The 19,415-nt window shown below is 40.1% G+C and overlaps 1 protein-coding gene across 2 annotated transcripts in view; it reads right to left on the bottom strand.

Annotated features, from left to right (window-relative positions):
• CSMD3 (CUB and Sushi multiple domains 3) overlaps positions 1-19,415 on the bottom strand; it is an 857,474-nt gene that overhangs the window by 471,609 nt on the left and 366,450 nt on the right. For both annotated transcript variants that reach the window (XM_070391936.1, XM_070391937.1), the window contains one exon: positions 17,451-17,575. In XM_070391936.1, coding sequence (XP_070248037.1) covers positions 17,451-17,575 — 125 coding nt within the window. The remainder of the gene's footprint in view (positions 1-17,450; positions 17,576-19,415) is intronic.

Raw genomic sequence — 19,415 nt, 5'->3', positions numbered from 1 at the left:
TGGCGGATGTTTTACTGAAACAAATTATCATAGGAACTATAAGTGAAGCATCAACTAATATTCCCACTTTTTCTGCCCCAGGTTGAGTTTAAAATGCTGACAAAGTTGACCTCCTGGAGGATGAGAAACTGACTTAAAGATATCGAGAAAAATTCCTGAATGCAGCTACTATACTGCTCACAACAAAAAGTAAACATACTCTACTGGCATGAAGTCTCTCCCTCCATGTTTCCTGATTCCTCCCTTCATCACCAACCTCACTCAGATACTTTAGAGACAAAGATTAGGGATGGGACTAAAGCCTCTCTGACCCTCATGGGGACCAAACTCCATACTCATTTCTCTAAATATGCTGGAAAATTTAGGAAACTGGAAGGACTATTGGATACTAGAGGCCCAGTGCACGAAATCCGTGCACTGGTAGGGTCCCTAGTGGCTGCTGGCTGCCAGCCAGGTACTCCCTCCCTTCCCCCAGCCAGCCTCACCCCCTGGTTGAACTCCCAGACAACTCCTGGTTGAGGAGACAATTTGCACACTATGCTTTTACTATATAGGACTAGAGGCCCGATGCACAAAAATTTGTGCAAGAGTAGGTCTTCCTTCCCCCAGCTGCTGGCACTGGCTTAACTCTGGCACCCGGGACCAGGCTGGCTTTCCTCGGGCCACCTGCAGGCACCCGGGACCCACGCTGGCTTCCCTCCAGCCCTGGCTTCATCTGGAAGACGTCCAGTCTAATTAGCATATTACCCTTTTATTATTATAGACTAGAGGCCTGATACACAAAATTCATGCAAGGGGCTCAGCCCTCGCAGCCACAGCAGCTTGCCTAGGCCCTCCCAGCCCCGGCTTCATCCGGAAGGTCGTCAGGCTGTCCGGTCTGATTAGCATATTACACTTTTATTATTATAGATACTTGCCTAAGTCACTATTCTAGTCAGTACTGTGGAAAACTGCAGGCCTAAATCAAACTGATGAGGTTTGAGTAGAGGCCACAATGGAGAACAGAAGACAATGTGGCCCTGTGGGCAGGGCCTTTTTGGCAAAAATCAATGAAATGTTCAGAATGCTACTGTGCAATATATAATTAGGACTGAGTGTTACATTTTTATATTATGAATGCCTGTGAATGCCAAAAAGAAGTCTCTAGCAGGGTATGACCCCAACTTCTATACATCCCAGGTAAAACATCTGTTCATGCCTCCAGATATTCTCCCCACCTCCATTCTTACAGTTTTCACTCTGTTGTTCCATGGGTGAACAAATGCCAACCTTCTGGTGGCATAGATAAGTAAGACAGAAAGTTCCTCCAGAAACAAGAGCCAAACTCAATTATTTGAACTTCACTGGGAAACCTAAGTTTATCAACCATGTGAAGGCACTTTAAAGGCATTATCAACTCGGTTTCCTAACTAATGAAGGTTTTCCTCGGGAGATGAAACAAAACTTTCTTTCTAGAGGCATGTTGTACGTCCTGGGGACTGTTCTTATGTAGAAGATATGTACTAACTAGCCTCCTTTACCAAAATATGGTGACATCCACCTTAACAATCTACATAAGAGACACCCAACAGTTTAATAACAGCACCACATACAGGCCAAGTAGCCATAAGGTAACTGTGAAGATCTTGCCATCTGAGTCTACCTTGGTTACTTGGGGAGCTACTAGAAGGAACAACTGATTCATTATTTATGAGTCCCCTGTAGGCATTTATCTTATAATAGTGAGAAATACTGAATTTAAAAAGCCTGCATGAAATTTATCTCTGACTTTAGCTAAATTGATCAATGACACCACATTGATTCTGGAAGACATTCAGGTCAATTTCAAGTTACTGTCCAGAATTGTTAGAGATGGCAGAACTGCCCAAGATTTCTACCTTGAGGACCATAGCAATTGCTAATGGATCCCAAGTACTTGGATTAATGCCTTGGGACAGTGCAAAGATAAATACAGAAATGAAAGAAGAAAGCCATCTGGCTTTCTAAAGTAGACATTGATAGTTGATGTGATTTGTTCTGCTAGTTCGATCTGGGTCCCTGTAGGTTAGCCTCATTCTCCAGTTTGGAGTCCCTTTGATAATAATCTTAATTAAATGCCGTATGATAAAAATTGAATGGATTTGTTTCCAGCCTCTGGCATTCAGATTAATCCGAGTGTCATACTAATAATGGAAATTCTCACGGGAAAATGTACCAGAAGTTAAATGTTACACAAATGATGGGTGGTTATTGTCAGGAGGCAATTCTCCTTGGGTCTATCATAGTTGTAGGCATCTTGAAACCAAAGGCACCGAGTGCCTTTGTTCTGGAATAACCAGCTAACGTGTTTTGTATATTGAAGAATACGTCAACCATTTGACAACCTTGGAAGATGGAAAGCGTATCCTTATAGAACAAAGGGCAAGTTTATTCATAGTCTTGGGAGATACAGACAGTGTAAAGGGATAGGCATGCATACTGCCTGTTATAAAGTGTTTGGATTTCTTATATGCATGATTTCTTTCCTGTTACGACAATGCATTGCATGAGCAACTGTTACCTGGTCCTCCTCATGTGTTCATGTAGGAACAGGGGTTCAGGGAAGCAGCAACAATGCTGATATTCTAGCGACCATTCTTGTTGTGAGCAGAAAACTGTCTTTGGCCTCTGAAGTAGGGGTCTTTTTACTTCTTTTAGCAACTGTAAAACTGTGGCAAGCTAAAGCTAACTTGTTAACTTGCAATTTTGTAAAATCTCAGACCCTTCATACTTCTTGACACATTCCTTTGAACATCCTATGAGGCATATATTAGACCCACAGGCTGAAAAAGAATGACTACCGTTTATATCACCAGAGTACCTATTTGGCAATCAATCAAAAGCCTTAGCAAAAGAACAAATCGCATATCTGCAGTGCTTTAATGATATCAGCCTCTCAATTGAGAACTCTCAATTTCATTAAAAATAATAAAAAACCCTCTAATAATTGGAAAAGGTGACAACTGTCCTTTATATTTATTATCTATTTTTCCCTAGCTACTATCACTACTAGATCAATTATTATTTAAGGTTTGAGGCAGTGGGACAGGTAGGGAGTTTACATGGCAGCAACACAAACAATTTAAGATTGAGTATTAGATCCTAACTTCCTTTTCAACGAAGGAAAGTTGGAAAGGGCAAAATGACAAATCATCATCCTATGTAGTGCAGGGAACCTTGCATCATCTATAATGAGGACAACAGTATGGAGGCTGTTGTAATAACCTGGTTATTATTTAACAGGAAAAGAGCAAGGGAAGAACAATAACACAGGCATGCCATTTATACAGCTTTGCCCAAAAGCACATTTAACACTCCAAGTCTATTCCCCACTGATTGATAGGGCAAGGGACTGGACATGGCAGTTTAGACTTAGACACATGTCCAGTAAGGTCTGAGTGACACAGGAAGGTACCCACCTGTTTGCCTATCAACACACCTGAAAGCCAGTCATGGCCAGAGAAGGTATAGCCACTGCAAGTGAGCGAAACTTGAATATATAAAACTTCCAAACAGAGGAAGTTCTTGCTCTTCTCTCTCTGGCACACCGGCTCCTGGCTCTCCTGTGACCGGGGGATGCACTCTCCCGTGCCCATGTGGTGCACAGCCATGTTGGACCCCACAGAATAAACAAATGGACTTTAATCTGGCGTGAACTTCATCCAGCTGCAACATGGAACAGAACCTCTGGACACTGGCCTTGTTTCTGGCTCTGCTGGAATCCCATCTGCACCTTCTCCAGGACTGGTTTAAGGAGCAGGGGCCTTTAGAAACCAAGAAATGTAACTTTGCACAAATAAAATCTTCTTCCACATCCCATCCTCCCCTGCGAGTCTTAGAAAATTAATTTTCTGAAGATATCACAAGAACTTCACTCCCAGGAGCCACAGGGGATTTGATTCACCAGTAACAGTATCATCAAAGCCTTCAGAAACATCCCTGGAATTACCCTGTACACTGTAAGCAAACTAAACATTTTTAAACTGCTCCTGATGGGCATGTGGGCTGTTTCTGCATTTGGACTGAACGTGCTTTCCACAAGTTAGATGATCTGTATGGCACTCAGTGTAAAGCTACCACCCTCAAGAGTAACTACAGCCTTCCCATGCACAAGATGCGCAATACAGACCTCAGCAGAATCTTGAAAAGCCCAGACACCCAAGAACCCTCCCAGCATCACACCAGAAGTTTCACTGCAGAGTCCTGAAGAAAGAGCCACTGCAAAACCTGAGAACCATGTTGAAGCTAAACCCATATGCAAAGACCATGTGCCGGAACCCCATTCTTCACCAGGCCAAGAACCACAAGCTCCGGGGGGATAAAGCAGCAGCAGCACCAGAGCCAAATCAGATGAGAAGGGGATTCCAGGCAAGAAGCCCATGGAAGGGGAGGGAGGGAAGGAGGCTGTTGGTGGTACAGAGCAGAAGGAGGGAGAACAGGCTGCAGCTTCCAAGTCACCAGAGCTGAGAAGGAGCCCCAAGAAAAGGACCCCCCACAGAAGAAAAGAAGCCGGTGGTGTAGACTTAACAGCGTTTACTCCATAAAGGTCCAATCACGCTGGACAGCTCATTTTGAATAAAAACTGATCAAAGGCAGTGAGAAAAAATAAAAATTAAAATGATAAATAATAGATCCTTCCCTTCTCATAATCCTGTCTGCATTAGAACCAAGGATTCCTAACTGGCTTCCTGTTCCCAAGGCTCTGGCCTCCTTTCATAGTGCTTTATATTCCTTCAACTTTCTAGATCTCTACTCTTCTCGCTCTCACATCCTAAGTCTTTGCTGAATAATCCTTTTGCTTCCCTTTATTCTTCCAGATTATGATAATAGGAACTGAATATCTGTATGTAAAATTTCCTGTTTCTTTCAAAACTAGTTGATGTATGGATTAACAGCAACCTCAAGCTCCCCCGAATACATCACTGAAGAATACTTAGGTATGCCAATGCTTATCACCATGTTTGCCTATGAACAAAATAAAGGATGAAAATGTGAAAAATGTGATTAGACACCTACCAAGTTGATTAATTACAATATGGAATTTGGGGAGAAACTTAATTTTAAGAAGAAAGTGAGAACTTTTCCAAAGGACCACTCAGGGGAGATGAATAAGAAAAGGTACAAGTTAATGCAGAAAAATTATTTAAAGAAAATCCAGAAATACTGCTGAGTTGTGGTTTTTGGTGGCACAACAAATAGCAGTTCCTGGGGGGAGGGGGGCAGTTAAGAGATCAAGCAAAGGACTTGTATGCATGCATACAAGCATAACCAATGGACACAAGACACTGGCGGGTAGGGGAGGCCGGGGGTAGGTCGAGGGAAAAAAAAGGAGACATATGTAATACTCTTTATAATACCTTAAGCAATAAAACAAAATTTAAAAAAACAAAAGAAATAGCAGTTCCTACCCAAGGAGGTCAAAGTCTTATATAGGCTAGAACTGGAGTCAATCTTATTTACAAGAAACTTCCTAAGAGCCAAAACTTTATATGACCCTTTGCAAAATGTAACTGTTACTCATGTCCATGGTTTCTATATTTTACATCTTTCGGTGTTTTGAGTTATTTAAGTCAGTGTTGTACAGTGAACACAACAAGGATTTTGAAATCATGCACATCTAAATTTGCACCCCTGTTCCTGCACTTAAGAGCTGTGTTTCCTTGAGCAATTTACTTGACCTATTTTCTCAACTATAAAAGGCAAAATTATTGCATTAATTATAGATAATATATGTAAAGTAGTTGCCAAATTCTGTTACAGAGAGTAAATTAAAATATTGACATATATTATTAGCATAAAATGCAATGGAGGAGGTGGTTCTTGAAACTAGGTATTCTGACTCTAAATCTGGGATTCTTTTCACTAAGGGAACATAATGGAATGCAGCATAGGGTGTGGTCTTACCTACCTTTCTGAACACTGTTTGTGAATGGGACTAAGAAGAAATAAGGCTGAAGAGAAGTTTGGGTCAGTTTTTAGAGGCTCCAAAATGTCAAGTTAACAAATTTTGACTTGAATAGTCAACCAATAAATTATTTGTAAAATAGAATGGCACACTGGAAGTGGTTTTTAAATAAGGTACTCTAGTAGTATGTGAAGCAAAGGTGAAAAGAGGCAAACTAGAGGTGAGAAAAGTTAGGAAATTAGTGCAATATTACAGCCCCCAAATCAGCAGCTTCCAAAATTTTTAGTCCAGGTTAGCATATTTTGGGAGATTATGCTATATGCTACATTTCTATTTTTGATGATAAACAAAGAAAATGACAATATTAGAAATTCTGACAAGTTGTGCAAAGTAACATAACAAATCATATATTTGAATAATACTGAGTTCCTTTTATGCATGTTTATTATTAACTAGAGGCCCAGTACATGAAATTCATGCCCTGGGGGCAAGGGAGGGTGTCCCTCAGCCCAGCCTACACCCTCGCCAATCTGGGGCCCCTCGGGGGATGTCTGAATGCCGGTTTAGGCCCGATCTCACAGGGATCGGGCCTAAACCGGCAGTCGGACATCCCTCTCACAATACGGGACTGCTGGCTTCCAACTGTTCGCCTGCCTGACTGCCTAATTGTCCCTAATTGTCCCTGCCAGCCTGATCACCCTCTAACCATTCCCTTTCCAGCCTGATCAATGCCTAACTGCTCCCCTGCCGGCCAAATCACCCCCAACTGCCCACCCCCCGCTTGCCCAATCGCCCTCAACTGCCCTCCCCTGCTGGCCTGGTCACCCATAACTGCCCTCCCCTGCTTGTCTGATTGCCCACAACTGCCCTCCCCTGCTGGCCATCTTGTGACCACATGGGGGCAGCCATCTTGTGCAAGGGCATGACAGTCAATTTGCACATTACCTCTTTATTATATAGGATGTTGCTATGAATATAAGTGTGCATATATTCTTTCAAATTAGTGTTTAGGTTTCTTCGATATATTTCCATAAGTAGGATTTGGGAGGGGAGATTCGCAAAGTCTCTCTTTGGGGGTGATGCTGGCAAGCCTATAGAAGCGGGAGGGCACTTCTTCCCCTTTCTGGGCAAGAGCCTTTGAGGGAGACTGTGCTCCAAGGTCCCAGCTCTGAGCAGCTCTCAGATCCCACCCCCCAAGGGGGCTGAGCTCAGCAGGGTATGGCTCCCAGCTGCCTGAGACAGGTCAAATGAGTCTCTTATTGAGAGAATAACATGAGCTGAGCTTACAGGGGAGACAGAATTCCCCCACAAATCCTCCTCAGCAAGATAAAGCCACATAATCCAGAACCCAGCCCTCTGCTTCCCAGACAAAAGTCTCGCAGGGATTCGTGCTCCATAAGTCCCAGCTCAGCATGGCACTTGGATCCTCCTACAAAACTGAACTCAGCAGGACTGGACCACAGGGAGGGGATGGGCAGACTAAGTGATTCAACAGGTTGGGGAGGGGCCACCGGCTGTGCACTTGAGGTGGGGAAGAAGGGTCCCCTTTCCAAACCTACACAGTTCAATCACTGTCTGAGTCTCCACCAAGAACTTCTCCAGAAAGAGTGCACCTGCAGGTCCCTGCTGGGTGCAGCCAGCTGATTTCCCTGCAGGACTGGAGCACCACAGGGTGGTATTGCCAGTGGTTGGAGGACCAGCTAGTACACTCCCCAGGCTGGTGCTGTAACAACTTGAGTGACTGGTCCTAGGAAGAAGGCATCTGTCTTTAGCAGACTCCCTTCTCTCCCAGATGCACTGAATCTCCAGTGATTTTCACTAGCAAATGCTATTCCCATCTCTGTTGCTCTGAGTTGGGAATCCCTGTGGTAGGGGCAACCCCACACTCCTGGGGAAATATATCCCTCTGTTTCTCAGCTGCCACACCTATGTGCAGGTGGCCTGCCCTTTGCACATTTCTGTCCTTCTTACCAGTCTTTATGTGGCTTCTTCTTAAATTCTTGGTTATAATATTTCAGTTCAGCTGGCCTTCAGTTAGTTACTCATGGTTGTTTGTTCTATAATTTAGCTGTAAATCTGGTTTGGTGCTGGAAGTGTGTGAGTCCAGCTTCCACTGAATCTGTAGTCATTTTGGAATCTCCAGAAATATTTTTTATAAAATAATTTAAATGATAAGCCAGTGAAGCAAATGCTGAATACATAAATTAGATTATCAATACACAAAAACAAGAAATACAAAAGTAATACAAATGTAGAAATGTTGGCACTTTTGACAAACTTTAAAAATAATTCATTTTTCATAAAGCCATATTTAGTTACTTAATTTTATCCTCAAGATTATTTCCATGCTGCAAACCTACACTTGTCTTGTCTTGTTTCCTTGGAATGAATAAGCTAAAGGTGACTGAAAGGGGCAGTGGGAATGCAAGTGAAGTGCAGCTCCTTCCGTGTGACCCCGTTTCATTTCCTCCCAGGAAACACTTAATTCAAAGTAAATCAGTGCCATTTCCAGCTGCTAATACATGGTAAGTATGAAAATGAGTCCATCTTTGACATTCAACATGCAAATTTATATTGCTCTCAGTATCCGTATGTGTCCAGTAAGAGGAGGAAGCAGTTAGCTGCTGCTTTGGCTCTGTGACCTGAACACATCAAACATCCACTTTGCCCTCTGTAGAGCAGGGATATGACACATGTAACTAAGTGTTCAACCAGCCTGGCAGTGAGTACATTGCTCCTTAGGAGTGAAAGAGAGACTCCCTAAGAAAACAGAATATCACTTCAAGTTTTGTTTTTGTTGTTTTTTTGAATCCTCAATGCAGTTAAATTGACCGATTTATCTCAAAGGGGATATAATAGTTGAATTATCCTCCCAAGACTTTGATTTAATTGTTATGGGTTGGGACCCAGGCATGGGTTTTTATTTTAAGAGCTCTCCAATTGGCTGTAATATGCACCCAGGGATGAAGACCACTGGGCTAGATGAAACCCGCAGGATATGACTGTGTTTCTCAGAGGCTGACTGCTTGGTGACTTCCCCAGCTCCCTATTTTTATTTATTTCATCTTCAGTTCTATCCTACTTCATCACAGAACCACTGGATCTCTTCCTGTCCTTATAAAGTCCTCACTTACTTTATAGAAAAATAATGGGGAGTGGAGCAGTGCACCGTTTGAGAAGGATGCCGCTGTGTCCCACCTGTAAAATTATCGCTACCTTCACTGGCTGCTTCCTCAAAGGAGCGAGTACGCTAGCTCCTGTCTAAGGGAAATGCCATCCCCTCTATTCTGAATCCCAGACCCTTCGTGTCCTGAACTATATCTTCCAGTTTTGACCCAGTTCTCATCTGTATCTCATTCTCTCAGACTCACTGGAGATTTGTCCTTGCTTTTAAACCGCTCATATCTTAAAAAAAACAACCTTTCCCCAATTGGATTCCCTTCTCTATCTACTAACCTAGTTCTTGCCTTTGCTTCATAGTCAAGTTTCTGGTTTTCACTTTAAGACTCAATCTTCTCACCTCATTACTCCTCAACTATAGCCATGTGTCTTTCACGTCAACAATTCCAATGAAAATGATTCTGCCACGGTCACTGGTGACCTCTTGGTTGTTGAATTCAATGAGTTCTTATTTTCTTGGCCAGTTAGCAGATTTTAAGTGTTGACCACATGTCATTTATGAGATCTCTCCCTGTGGCGTGATATCACCATTCTCTCGTATTAACCACCTGTTTCCAGCTGCTCCTTTTTTAGTCTCCTTCCCAGGCTCAACTTCCTCTCCTTGTCTGTTGCATACTGGTGTCCTTGCAGTTTACTTCTCTTCTAATCCCTTCTCTGCATTTCTCTTATCACTGACTTAGTCTAAAGTAATATTTTTAACCTGAATTATTATAATAGTTTCCAAACTGGAAACTCTGCCTTCAGCGTTGCTTCTCTCCTTTAATACTCTATTTTCCATAGCATACCGCACCCTGGTATTTTGTTATCTTTGCCCATGTGGTTCCCTCTAACTGGTGTACTCCTCATATCCACCACCATTCTCATTAGTCTTGTCAGCTACGTGTTAAGGTTCTTCCTCCTGTGGGAAGCCTTCTCTGTTGAGCCCCAGGACGTTCACTTTTTACACAACTGTAGCATGGAGTTTATGATAAAGTATTATAATTGTATTAACTTTGGAATCTCCTTTTTCCCCAACCACTGAGAGTAAATTCATTGCTGGTATGGACTTTGCCTTAGCTTATTTTTATCCCTAGTACCTGGCACGGTGTCTGACTGTCACATAATGATGACTCAATTAATAATTGTTCAATGAATTACATTAACATCTTGTGTGTGTGTGTGTGTGTGTGTGTGTGTGTGTTTTAGGCAAAAAGCAAATATTTCCTATTCTTTATGTATCTAAACTAAAACCCATTATTCACCTTGTCATTGACATATAAGACCCTTCACAATAAGATAGACCATATCTCCAAAATTTCCCCACCCTCAATAAATTCATGCTCTTCCACAATTCATTCACCATTGTCTCTCTTTCTAATATGGTCTCTTTCATAACCTTGAAACTTTATGTATAGTAGTAGAGAGCCGGTGCACGAATTCGTGCACCAGTGGGGTCCCTCAGCCTGGCTTGTGGGATCGGGCCAAAACCAGGTCTCTGACATCCCCTGAGGGGTCCCAGTTGTGAGAGGGTACAGGCCAGGCAGAGGGACCCCACCAGTGCAAGATCAGGGCCATGGAGGGACATGGGAGATTGGCCAGCTGGGGAAGGACCGCAGGAGGGCTCCAGGGCATGTCCGGCCCATCTCACTCAGTCCCAATCAGCCAGACCCCAGCAGCAAGCTAACCTACCAGCTGGAGCATCTGCCCCCTGGTGGTCAGTGAATGTCATGGCTACTGGTCGACCAGTCGACTGTCTGCCCCCTGGTAGTAAGTGAACATCATAGCGAGCGGTTGAGTGGCCTGACCTATCATTAGCATATTCCACTTTGATTGGTTGAACGGATGACCAGACGACCAGACACTTAGCATATAGGCTTTTATTATATAGGATACTCTGTCTTCAATATATTTCTACCTCTCAATTTCTATGTCTGTCTGCCTCTCCTTCTTAAATCATTACTAATTCTTAAATAAAATTTTCTTGTTGTTTTAACATCTTTGAATCAAAGCACTGTGTTATTTTACCTGCAACATCTTTTATTGCAATGTATGGTAATATATGTATTTCTATTGTTTTTGTGGGGGGTTTTTTGCATTAAAATAGACCATAAATCTCCTTGAAGGAAAGATAATTTCTTGGTCATATTTTTTCTCCCATTACCTAATAAATAATTAACACTCAAATATCAATATTATTAAATAAATTATTACCAAAATAAAGAAATATATAGTAATACTCAACTCTGAGATTAAAGCGACTAAGTAATATTTTCAAGATCAGTGGAATTTATTTCCCAAAGGTTAATATGATCATTTCTGTCTTCTGTCCCTCATTTGTTTTGAATTGTCCTTATGACTTACATAGTGTCTGTGCAACTATGCTTCTGTTGCTTAAGGGATGTTCTATGGTTGCTTTGTTTTGAATGTACTGTGTTCTCAATGAGACTGTAAAGTCCTCAAGGGCATGCTTTGTTCAGTTCTTTCCTGTGTTTCTTAAATTGTGTCTAGAATAGTGGGAAACAAACATTCATTCATTTAAGTATTTGTGAGTGTGTCTGGCATGTGCTGAGCATTGCTAGTTGTTGGTGATGTTGATGCTTTGTACCTATATCCACACAAACTGCTATAACACCAGCTAAGCAGTACAACACAGTTTATACCTTGATATAAGAAAAGGTCTGTCAAATGTGATAAATTATGGATGTTCATATCAAGGGTAAAAGCCATGATTTCTAAAATTTCAAATAAAATTAAATATTAAAGATTTCCCTCTTCTCACCAATCATGTCTGTTTATATTTTGCCTATGTCTTTTGTTTACTCTTTGGTCTCTATGTCTTTCTCAGGTTTGTATAGTTTTATTTCACATGGTATCGTTCACTTTGCATCATACAATTTTATATTTTGCGCACACATGCAAAGTGTCAGACATTCTAGCAATGACGCTGTGATCATTTCATTTGTAAACTCACTTTTGTTTTAAAATAGTAGTTGCAAAAATGTAGCTCCACAGGTATTTTTTAAGAAAATATATTTTATTGATTTTTTACAGAGAGGAGGAGAGAGGGATAGAGAGTTAAAAACATTGATCAGCTGCCTCCTGCACACCCCCCTACTGGGAATGTGCCTGCAACCAAGGTACATGCCCTTGACCGGAATCGAACCTGGGACCTTCCAGTCTGCAGGCTGACGCTCTATCCACTGAGCCAAACCGGTTAGGGCTCCATTGCTATTTTAAAACAAAAGTGAGTTTGCACTGTGGAGAAGCTAAGGAAGGAAGTGGAGTCCTCACTCGACTACCTTTACTTCTCCCCGTTTTTGATGTGACCAGAATTAGTGGAAAGCCTATTACGTCATCACAGGTTTTCCAGGTGCTTCGTGCTAAATGGCACATCCTGTCAGCACACACAGAAAATAAGGCTTTCCACATTACAGGGGAATGAGAAAATTTAATGAACAAAATAAACTGATGAACATAGAGGTGCATATATTCTTTCTGACTGGTATTCAGATTCTTAGGATATATTCCCAGAACTGGGATTGCTAGGTCAAAAGGCAGTTCCGTTTTTTAATTTTTTGAGGAAATTCCATACTGTTGTCCATAGTGACTGCACTGGTCTGCATTACTACCAATAGTGCACTAGTTCTCCACATCTTTGCCAGCACTTGTTTTTTGTTGATTTATTGATGATAGCCATTCTGGCAGGTATAAGATGGTATCTCGTTGTGGTTGTAATGTGCATCTCTCTGATAATTAGTGACATTGAGCATCTTTTCATATGTCTTTGGCCATCTGTATGTCCTCTTTGGAGAAGTGTCTATTCAGGTCCTTTGCCCATTTTTTAATGGGATTGTTTTTCTTCTAGTGTTGAGTTGTATAGTTCCACAAATCCCAAACAAGTGACAGCTGGCATCGGCATGCCCTGTACCTCTTGCTGGGCAGCCCCAAGCCCAGCACTAATGGCAGTCAACCTCAGTTCACAACAAAACCTCTCCCAGAACCTCTAAGCAGTGGCAGCTGACAACTGCAGATTACTTTGTAGCTCTCACCAGGTTGCCCAGGGCCAGGCACAGGCAGCAGCTGAGCTTGTTCTGCATCAAGGAGACCCCAGAACCAACAAACTTGGTGGATGACTTCAGACTACACCAGAACACCACCCAATTAGCACCAGAAAGGACACACCCAAAGGGTGTTCTTGGCAGGCACGGAGCCCTGCTAAAGTGAATCATTTTCCTTGGGATCAGCCCTCACACAACAGCTGGTCTACTGTAGTGATGGCCAGTCCTCACAGCCAGTCATCTGAGGGTCAATCCCACTCAGTGATGTGCCAACAGCAATCAAGGCTCAACTACAACAGAAGAGCGCAAACAACCCACACAAGGGACACCACTGGAGCACCCCAAAATCAAAAATCTACAAGAGATATACAATAAATAAAGAGAAAGGAACCAAAGTACAACAGAAAGTCATCAACATACAAGTGAGCAAGAGAATAAAAAAGGAACAGAGAATGACTATAAAAACAATTGGAAAATAATAAATAAAATGACAATACCTACATAGCTATTAATAATTCCTTTAAATGTAAATGGATTAAATGCTTCAATCAAAAGATGAATGGATAAAGAAGAGGTGGTACATATATACAATGGAATATCGCTTGGCTATGAAAAAGAATGAAATCTTACCATTTGTGACAAAAGAGGTGGACCTAGAGGGTATTATGCTAAGTGAAATAAGTCAGACAGAGAAAGACAAATACCATATGATTTCACGTGGAATCTAAAAAACATAAACATACAAAACAGAAACAAATTCATAGATACAGAGAACAGACTGGTGGTTGCTAGACGGAAGAGGGTGGAGGGACTGGGTGAAAAAGGTGAAGGGATTAAGTACACATTGGCAATCACAATATAGTTGTGGAGATGCAAAGTACAGCTTAGGGAATATTGTCAGTAATATTGTAAAAGCTACATATGGTGTCAGGTGGGTGCCAAATTTATCAGGAGAACACGTTGTAAGTTACACAAATGTTTAACCACTATGCAGTATACCTGAAACTAACACAATATTGAATATCACAAAAGGTGACTCCCTAAATTTTAGCCCAGTTTCCAGTTTTTATTTTTTTTCTTCCTTTTGTCTTCCTTTCACCTTGAGCCTAACAGACAAAAAAATTACGTATTTGGGGGTTTCCAAATACATATTAATTGAAAGTCAGTCAACATTTTTAGTCAAATCAATCAGTATGAACTCTCTTAAATGTATCTTAGTTAACAAATTATCAATTCTTAAACAAATGCTGCTTCTTTGAACATCATCAATGTCTAAAATAAACATTCTATATGCCATTAAAGTGCCTAAGTCTGCTTATTTGCATAAGCTCCAGCTTTTGGATATCTATTGCACTTTCAACAAAGAAATAATGTTTCCATAACTGTAAACTGACAAATATTTAATATATATATCCCATTTAGGGAATAAAAATATTATCTGAGTTTGTGTAAAATCTATTATTATTAATTTCTGAATTGCTCTTTTGCTTTTAATTCATAATTTGCTGTTTGTGAACTTTAATTTCCTATAAAATCCCCATTTCTTCATTGCTCAACCATGCAATACATAGACAGCAGCTATATTAATAACCTCTCAAAGGTGCAGTGCACTGATATGGCTATTTATGCTGCTGTCTGGAGAAAAGCATATTTATTCTGTTCAAGTACCCATGAGACATGAAAACTATTCTTTTTTCAGTCTCACAGTAGATAGTCATTTCAAAACTTCAATTACTATTTCAGCATGTTCCCTCCATTACTATTTTCAGCACCACAGCCAGTAATTTCTAATAGCAAAAATGTACTTTATAAACCATACACACATATGCCTTGCATGCAATGGACACATAAAGCTATGTATAAATGATTAATATCTGCAGAAAAAGTAAAATGTATATGAAAATATAAATATATAAATCTTGAATATGAAAATTTTATACCTCCCAGGTACTGATGAATGACTGTTGAATGTATGTACTAGTATACATAGATGTATATATTTATCATATGTATATACTAGTATATCATATATCTTAGAATTGAAGAAAAATAACCATACACTAGTATTCAAATATTTCAGTAGAGATTTATGTCAGTACAGAGCTGTTCTTTGTGCTACAGAGATTATGAAAAATAAAATAAAGTAACATTTCTGTCTTTGAACAACTTACAATTATAATAAATATTATTCTTTTTATTGAAATGAGATGATTGAATGAAAAAAACGATGGTTTATAGTCTCAATCTTACTTTATGTATACCTTAAATTCCATGGAATGGTTATAACTTCTCTTCTTATGTGACATTTTGTTTCTGTATTAAATTAATCTTTTTCTTGAATCTATCATCTATTTTCCCATTCTTTTTGCCATAAAAATGCATACATCTAATGAGACAGGACATTTGGATCTCACCATTTTGAAAAATGATTTTCAATATATTGTCTCTTATAAATATAATTTGTCTTAAGTAGAGGACACCGTAAAAAAATCAACCTTTTGCAGTTTACTGTTCTATTAATTGTTGGGATATTGATGAGTGTAACCCCAAAACACTTATTACTCAGTGTTCACTTTATAAAGAACAATGCAAGATATTTCAGGTCCTAAAGCCACGAAAATAGTTTCCTTAAACTGATAATGTTTCCCTATTTGTTTGGCAGTTCTCATATTTGTCTAATATATAAAGGACTCTTTTTAAAAATGATTTTTAGAGAGAGTAAGGGAGGGAGGAAAACATTCTTTGGCTGCCTCCTGCACATGCCTCGAACCAGGAATTGAACCTTTTGGTGCACAGATGGCTCTCCAATCAACTGAGCAGCACTGTAAACATCCTTAAAAATTGTTTATGAATTTGTACATAAGCTTTTGTAACTATTTTGTCTTATTTTTTCATTAACCCTATTTCAATATTTATTTTTTATGCTATCGTACTATATCTCATTTTTAAGCCTTTCAAAGCCAGAACGGTAATGAATAAAAATCTACCTGTGACCAGAAAGTTTAGTTGAATCTGAGAAAAATCTAGATTCTTATTCTTATTCTGCATTGCATTGTCAAGTGAGTGGAATATATCTGTGGCTTCCATTTTATCATTTTCTCCTTCCTCCCTAATGCTCTGAAATCTGTCTTCCCGCTCCATTCTATAGATACCCTTATTAAGGACTTTGCTATGTCCTAGGTATTTGAACTTGGGAAAGTAACTGGATCTCTCTATGCCTTATATTCCTCATTTATAAAATGGAGATGGAAATGCCTCTATGAGTTTGTTCTGAGGATTAAATGAGATGGAGTACATGCAGTGGTTAGCATCACTAAGTGCCTAAAAAATGGTGCTGATAACAATGTTGTAGTAACAGTGGATAATTCCCCATACAACCTGAGTTTTCAGTTCCTTCATACTTTTAACAGCATGAGCTTTTTCTAGTCCCACAGGCATTAACATTCATCCTTGACTCTGTCTTGTCACTTTCTCCTTCCCTATTGAGCCAATCGTTAAATAGTTTGTCCTTTCCTCTTTACCATAGTTCTCAAATGTGTCCTTTCTCTGTCCCTCTGACCTCACCTTCATTTTATCAGAGAGTAATCTACAGGGTGTGGTGAATCCTTGAAAATGTTCTCTGAGGCAGAAGAGCTAACAGGATTTTGAGTATGTAAGACATTGAAATATGCAGAGATTACATAATCACAAATAAGTAATCAAGAATGCCAGGAGGCTAGGATGAGGTGCTCATCTTCAAACATAGCTGAATAAAGTTTATGAAAAAAGGGGGCTTCATTTAATTTAGATGGAAATATTTAATTTGTAGACTGGTGGTGGGAATAAATTTTATCAGTGATTACTAGAATATTCAGTATTGGTCTTAGATTAAATTAACTAACTATAGAACCTGTGCTACACATCCACTGCCCCCAACATCACTACTATTGGACATGTAAGTGATTAAAATGGCAAACTGTACAAATGAAGGTAGAATTACAGTTAAAAATTCATCTATCCATATCAATGCCTATATAGAGTAATTTGTAATTTAATTTTTAAAAAGGCCAACAAAGTTACCAGTGCTTTGTATTACATATTTTATGCTCCAATCTGTTGCTATGTGATTATTAGATTGGAAACACATTGGGAACCTAAGATAGTGGTTCACATATTACAGATTTTCAATAAACATTGTTAAATACATGAGCTAAATGTTTGCTTAAAGACTGCATTACACCTCAAAGAGGTCATTAAAATTTATACTCAATAGAACAAAGTTCAAACTATTCAAATGTGTTAAAAGACAATTTTTATTTTAAAGACTTTACCTTTACATACGGGCCTGTGATCACTCCAAGCAGCAAAGACTTCAGCTATTCGCTGACAGGTGATGCTCTTAGCACCCTGTAGGACATAATCTTCATCACAAGAAAACTGCACAGTTGATCCCAAGCTAAAATTGAACAAAGGATTAAAAAGCAGGATTAGAAGCATATAACATAATGATTAGGCTCCATTTCTACTGGCCATATCCAACAGGTCAAAAGTGCCTCATGGTGACAAAAGTGTCTATCTGAAAGCAAAATATGAAAAAATGACTTGAGCAAATGTATAGTAAAAGTCATAAACAGATCAATCTACTGTAAATCAGTAACATGCAGATATTGGTAGGAATGTATAAAACTGTCATCAAGTTTCAGTATCTTGTTATTAATTGTAGAAGCCAAGATTAAATAATTGAGTGTCTCATCTAAGTAGGTGGTGATTGTGAGGCAAAAAGTGGGTTTCCTAACTTGAATCCCAGTGCTTATATTCATACCACATTACAGTACTTCTCTAGCAGGTTTTTATATGTGTACTAGAGGCCCAGTGCATGAAATTCATGCAAGGGGCTCGGCCCTCACAGCCACTGCAGCTTGCCTCAGCCCTCGAAACCCCGGCTTCATCCGGAAGGTCGTTCGGCTGTCCAGTCTAATTAGCATATTAGGCTTTTATTATTATAGATTGATTTGGACATGTCTATATGTATATGTTTACATATATTTAGGGCTTCAAAATGGTGCTGATCGTTTCTATAAAATTAACCCATCCTTTATTATTTATCATTTTGTAATTAGAATTTTGTTTCCCTTTCCACTGAAAGTAAAGTTACTAAAATGTTTATTTTTAAAAACCCTAATTGCTAAGTGTAACAAATGTTTTTCTGAAATAAACAACTGCCCAAGCATTTTCGTTCATAAAATCCTTAAACAGAAACTCACCAGCAAGATATATATACAAAGTCCAATTTCCTTAACTTAACATAAAATGTAAGTCCCTGACAATTCTCACACATGACGAGCCCTTCCAGCAGCTGGGTTTCTGCACCTGCCATGCGGCTCTCTGTCTGCTCTTCTTGGCCCTTCCTGACCAGAGCGCCTTCCCTGCACCCTCTCACCCGGCCTGCACCAGAACAGCTCCTCTACTTCCCTGAGCTCTTCATCCAAGAGATCACCTGATCACACTTGTGTTGTAAGAAAATATTTCAGCAACAATGCAGAGGACAATTTAAAAGGAAGACAAATAGAGAAAAGGAGACCACTAAGAAAATAACAAATAACGTAGGCCAAGGGTTAGCAAACCATATCTTACAGCCCAAATCCAGTCCCCTGCCTGTTTTGACACAGCCCAGGAGTTAAAAATCATCTTTATATTTTTAAACATTTGAAAAAATCACAAAATTCATACTAATTCGCATTTCATTGTCCATAAATAAAATTTTATTGAAACACAGCCATCCTCTTTCATTACAAAATCTATGGCTGTTTTCATGCTATAATGTCACAGTTGGGTAGTTGCAATGGAAACGCTTTGGCCTATCCTAGTGGTTGGCAAATGTCGGCTCAGCGAACCACGGCTGGCGAGCCACATGCGGCTCTTTGGCCCCTTGAGTGTGGCTCTTCCACAAAACACCGACTTCTGCACATGGGCCACAAAGTTTCAATCACACTGTACATGCATGCCCGAATGTGGTATTTTGTGGAAGATCCAGACTCAAGGAGCCAAAGAGCCGAATGTGGCTCATGAGCCGCAGTTGCCGACCACTGGCATATCCTATCTAATAAAGAGGGAATATGCTAATTGACCCTCACGCTGTCGCAAAGGTGGCTGCACCCACAGCCAATGAGTAGGGAATATGCTAATTGACTGACACGCTCTCAAAGATGGTGGTGCCCATAGCCAATGAGGATGGAATATGCTAATTGACTGCCACGCCCTCAAAGATGGTGGTGCCCACAGCCAATGAGGAGGGG

This window comes from Myotis yumanensis, unplaced genomic scaffold (genome assembly GCF_028538775.1).
Source record: "Myotis yumanensis isolate MYYU_CA2020_CCGP unplaced genomic scaffold, mMyoYum1.0.hap1 SCAF_15, whole genome shotgun sequence".
Lineage (NCBI taxonomy): Eukaryota > Metazoa > Chordata > Mammalia > Chiroptera > Vespertilionidae > Myotis > Myotis yumanensis.
This window is presented reverse-complemented; position numbering and strand designations above follow the sequence as displayed.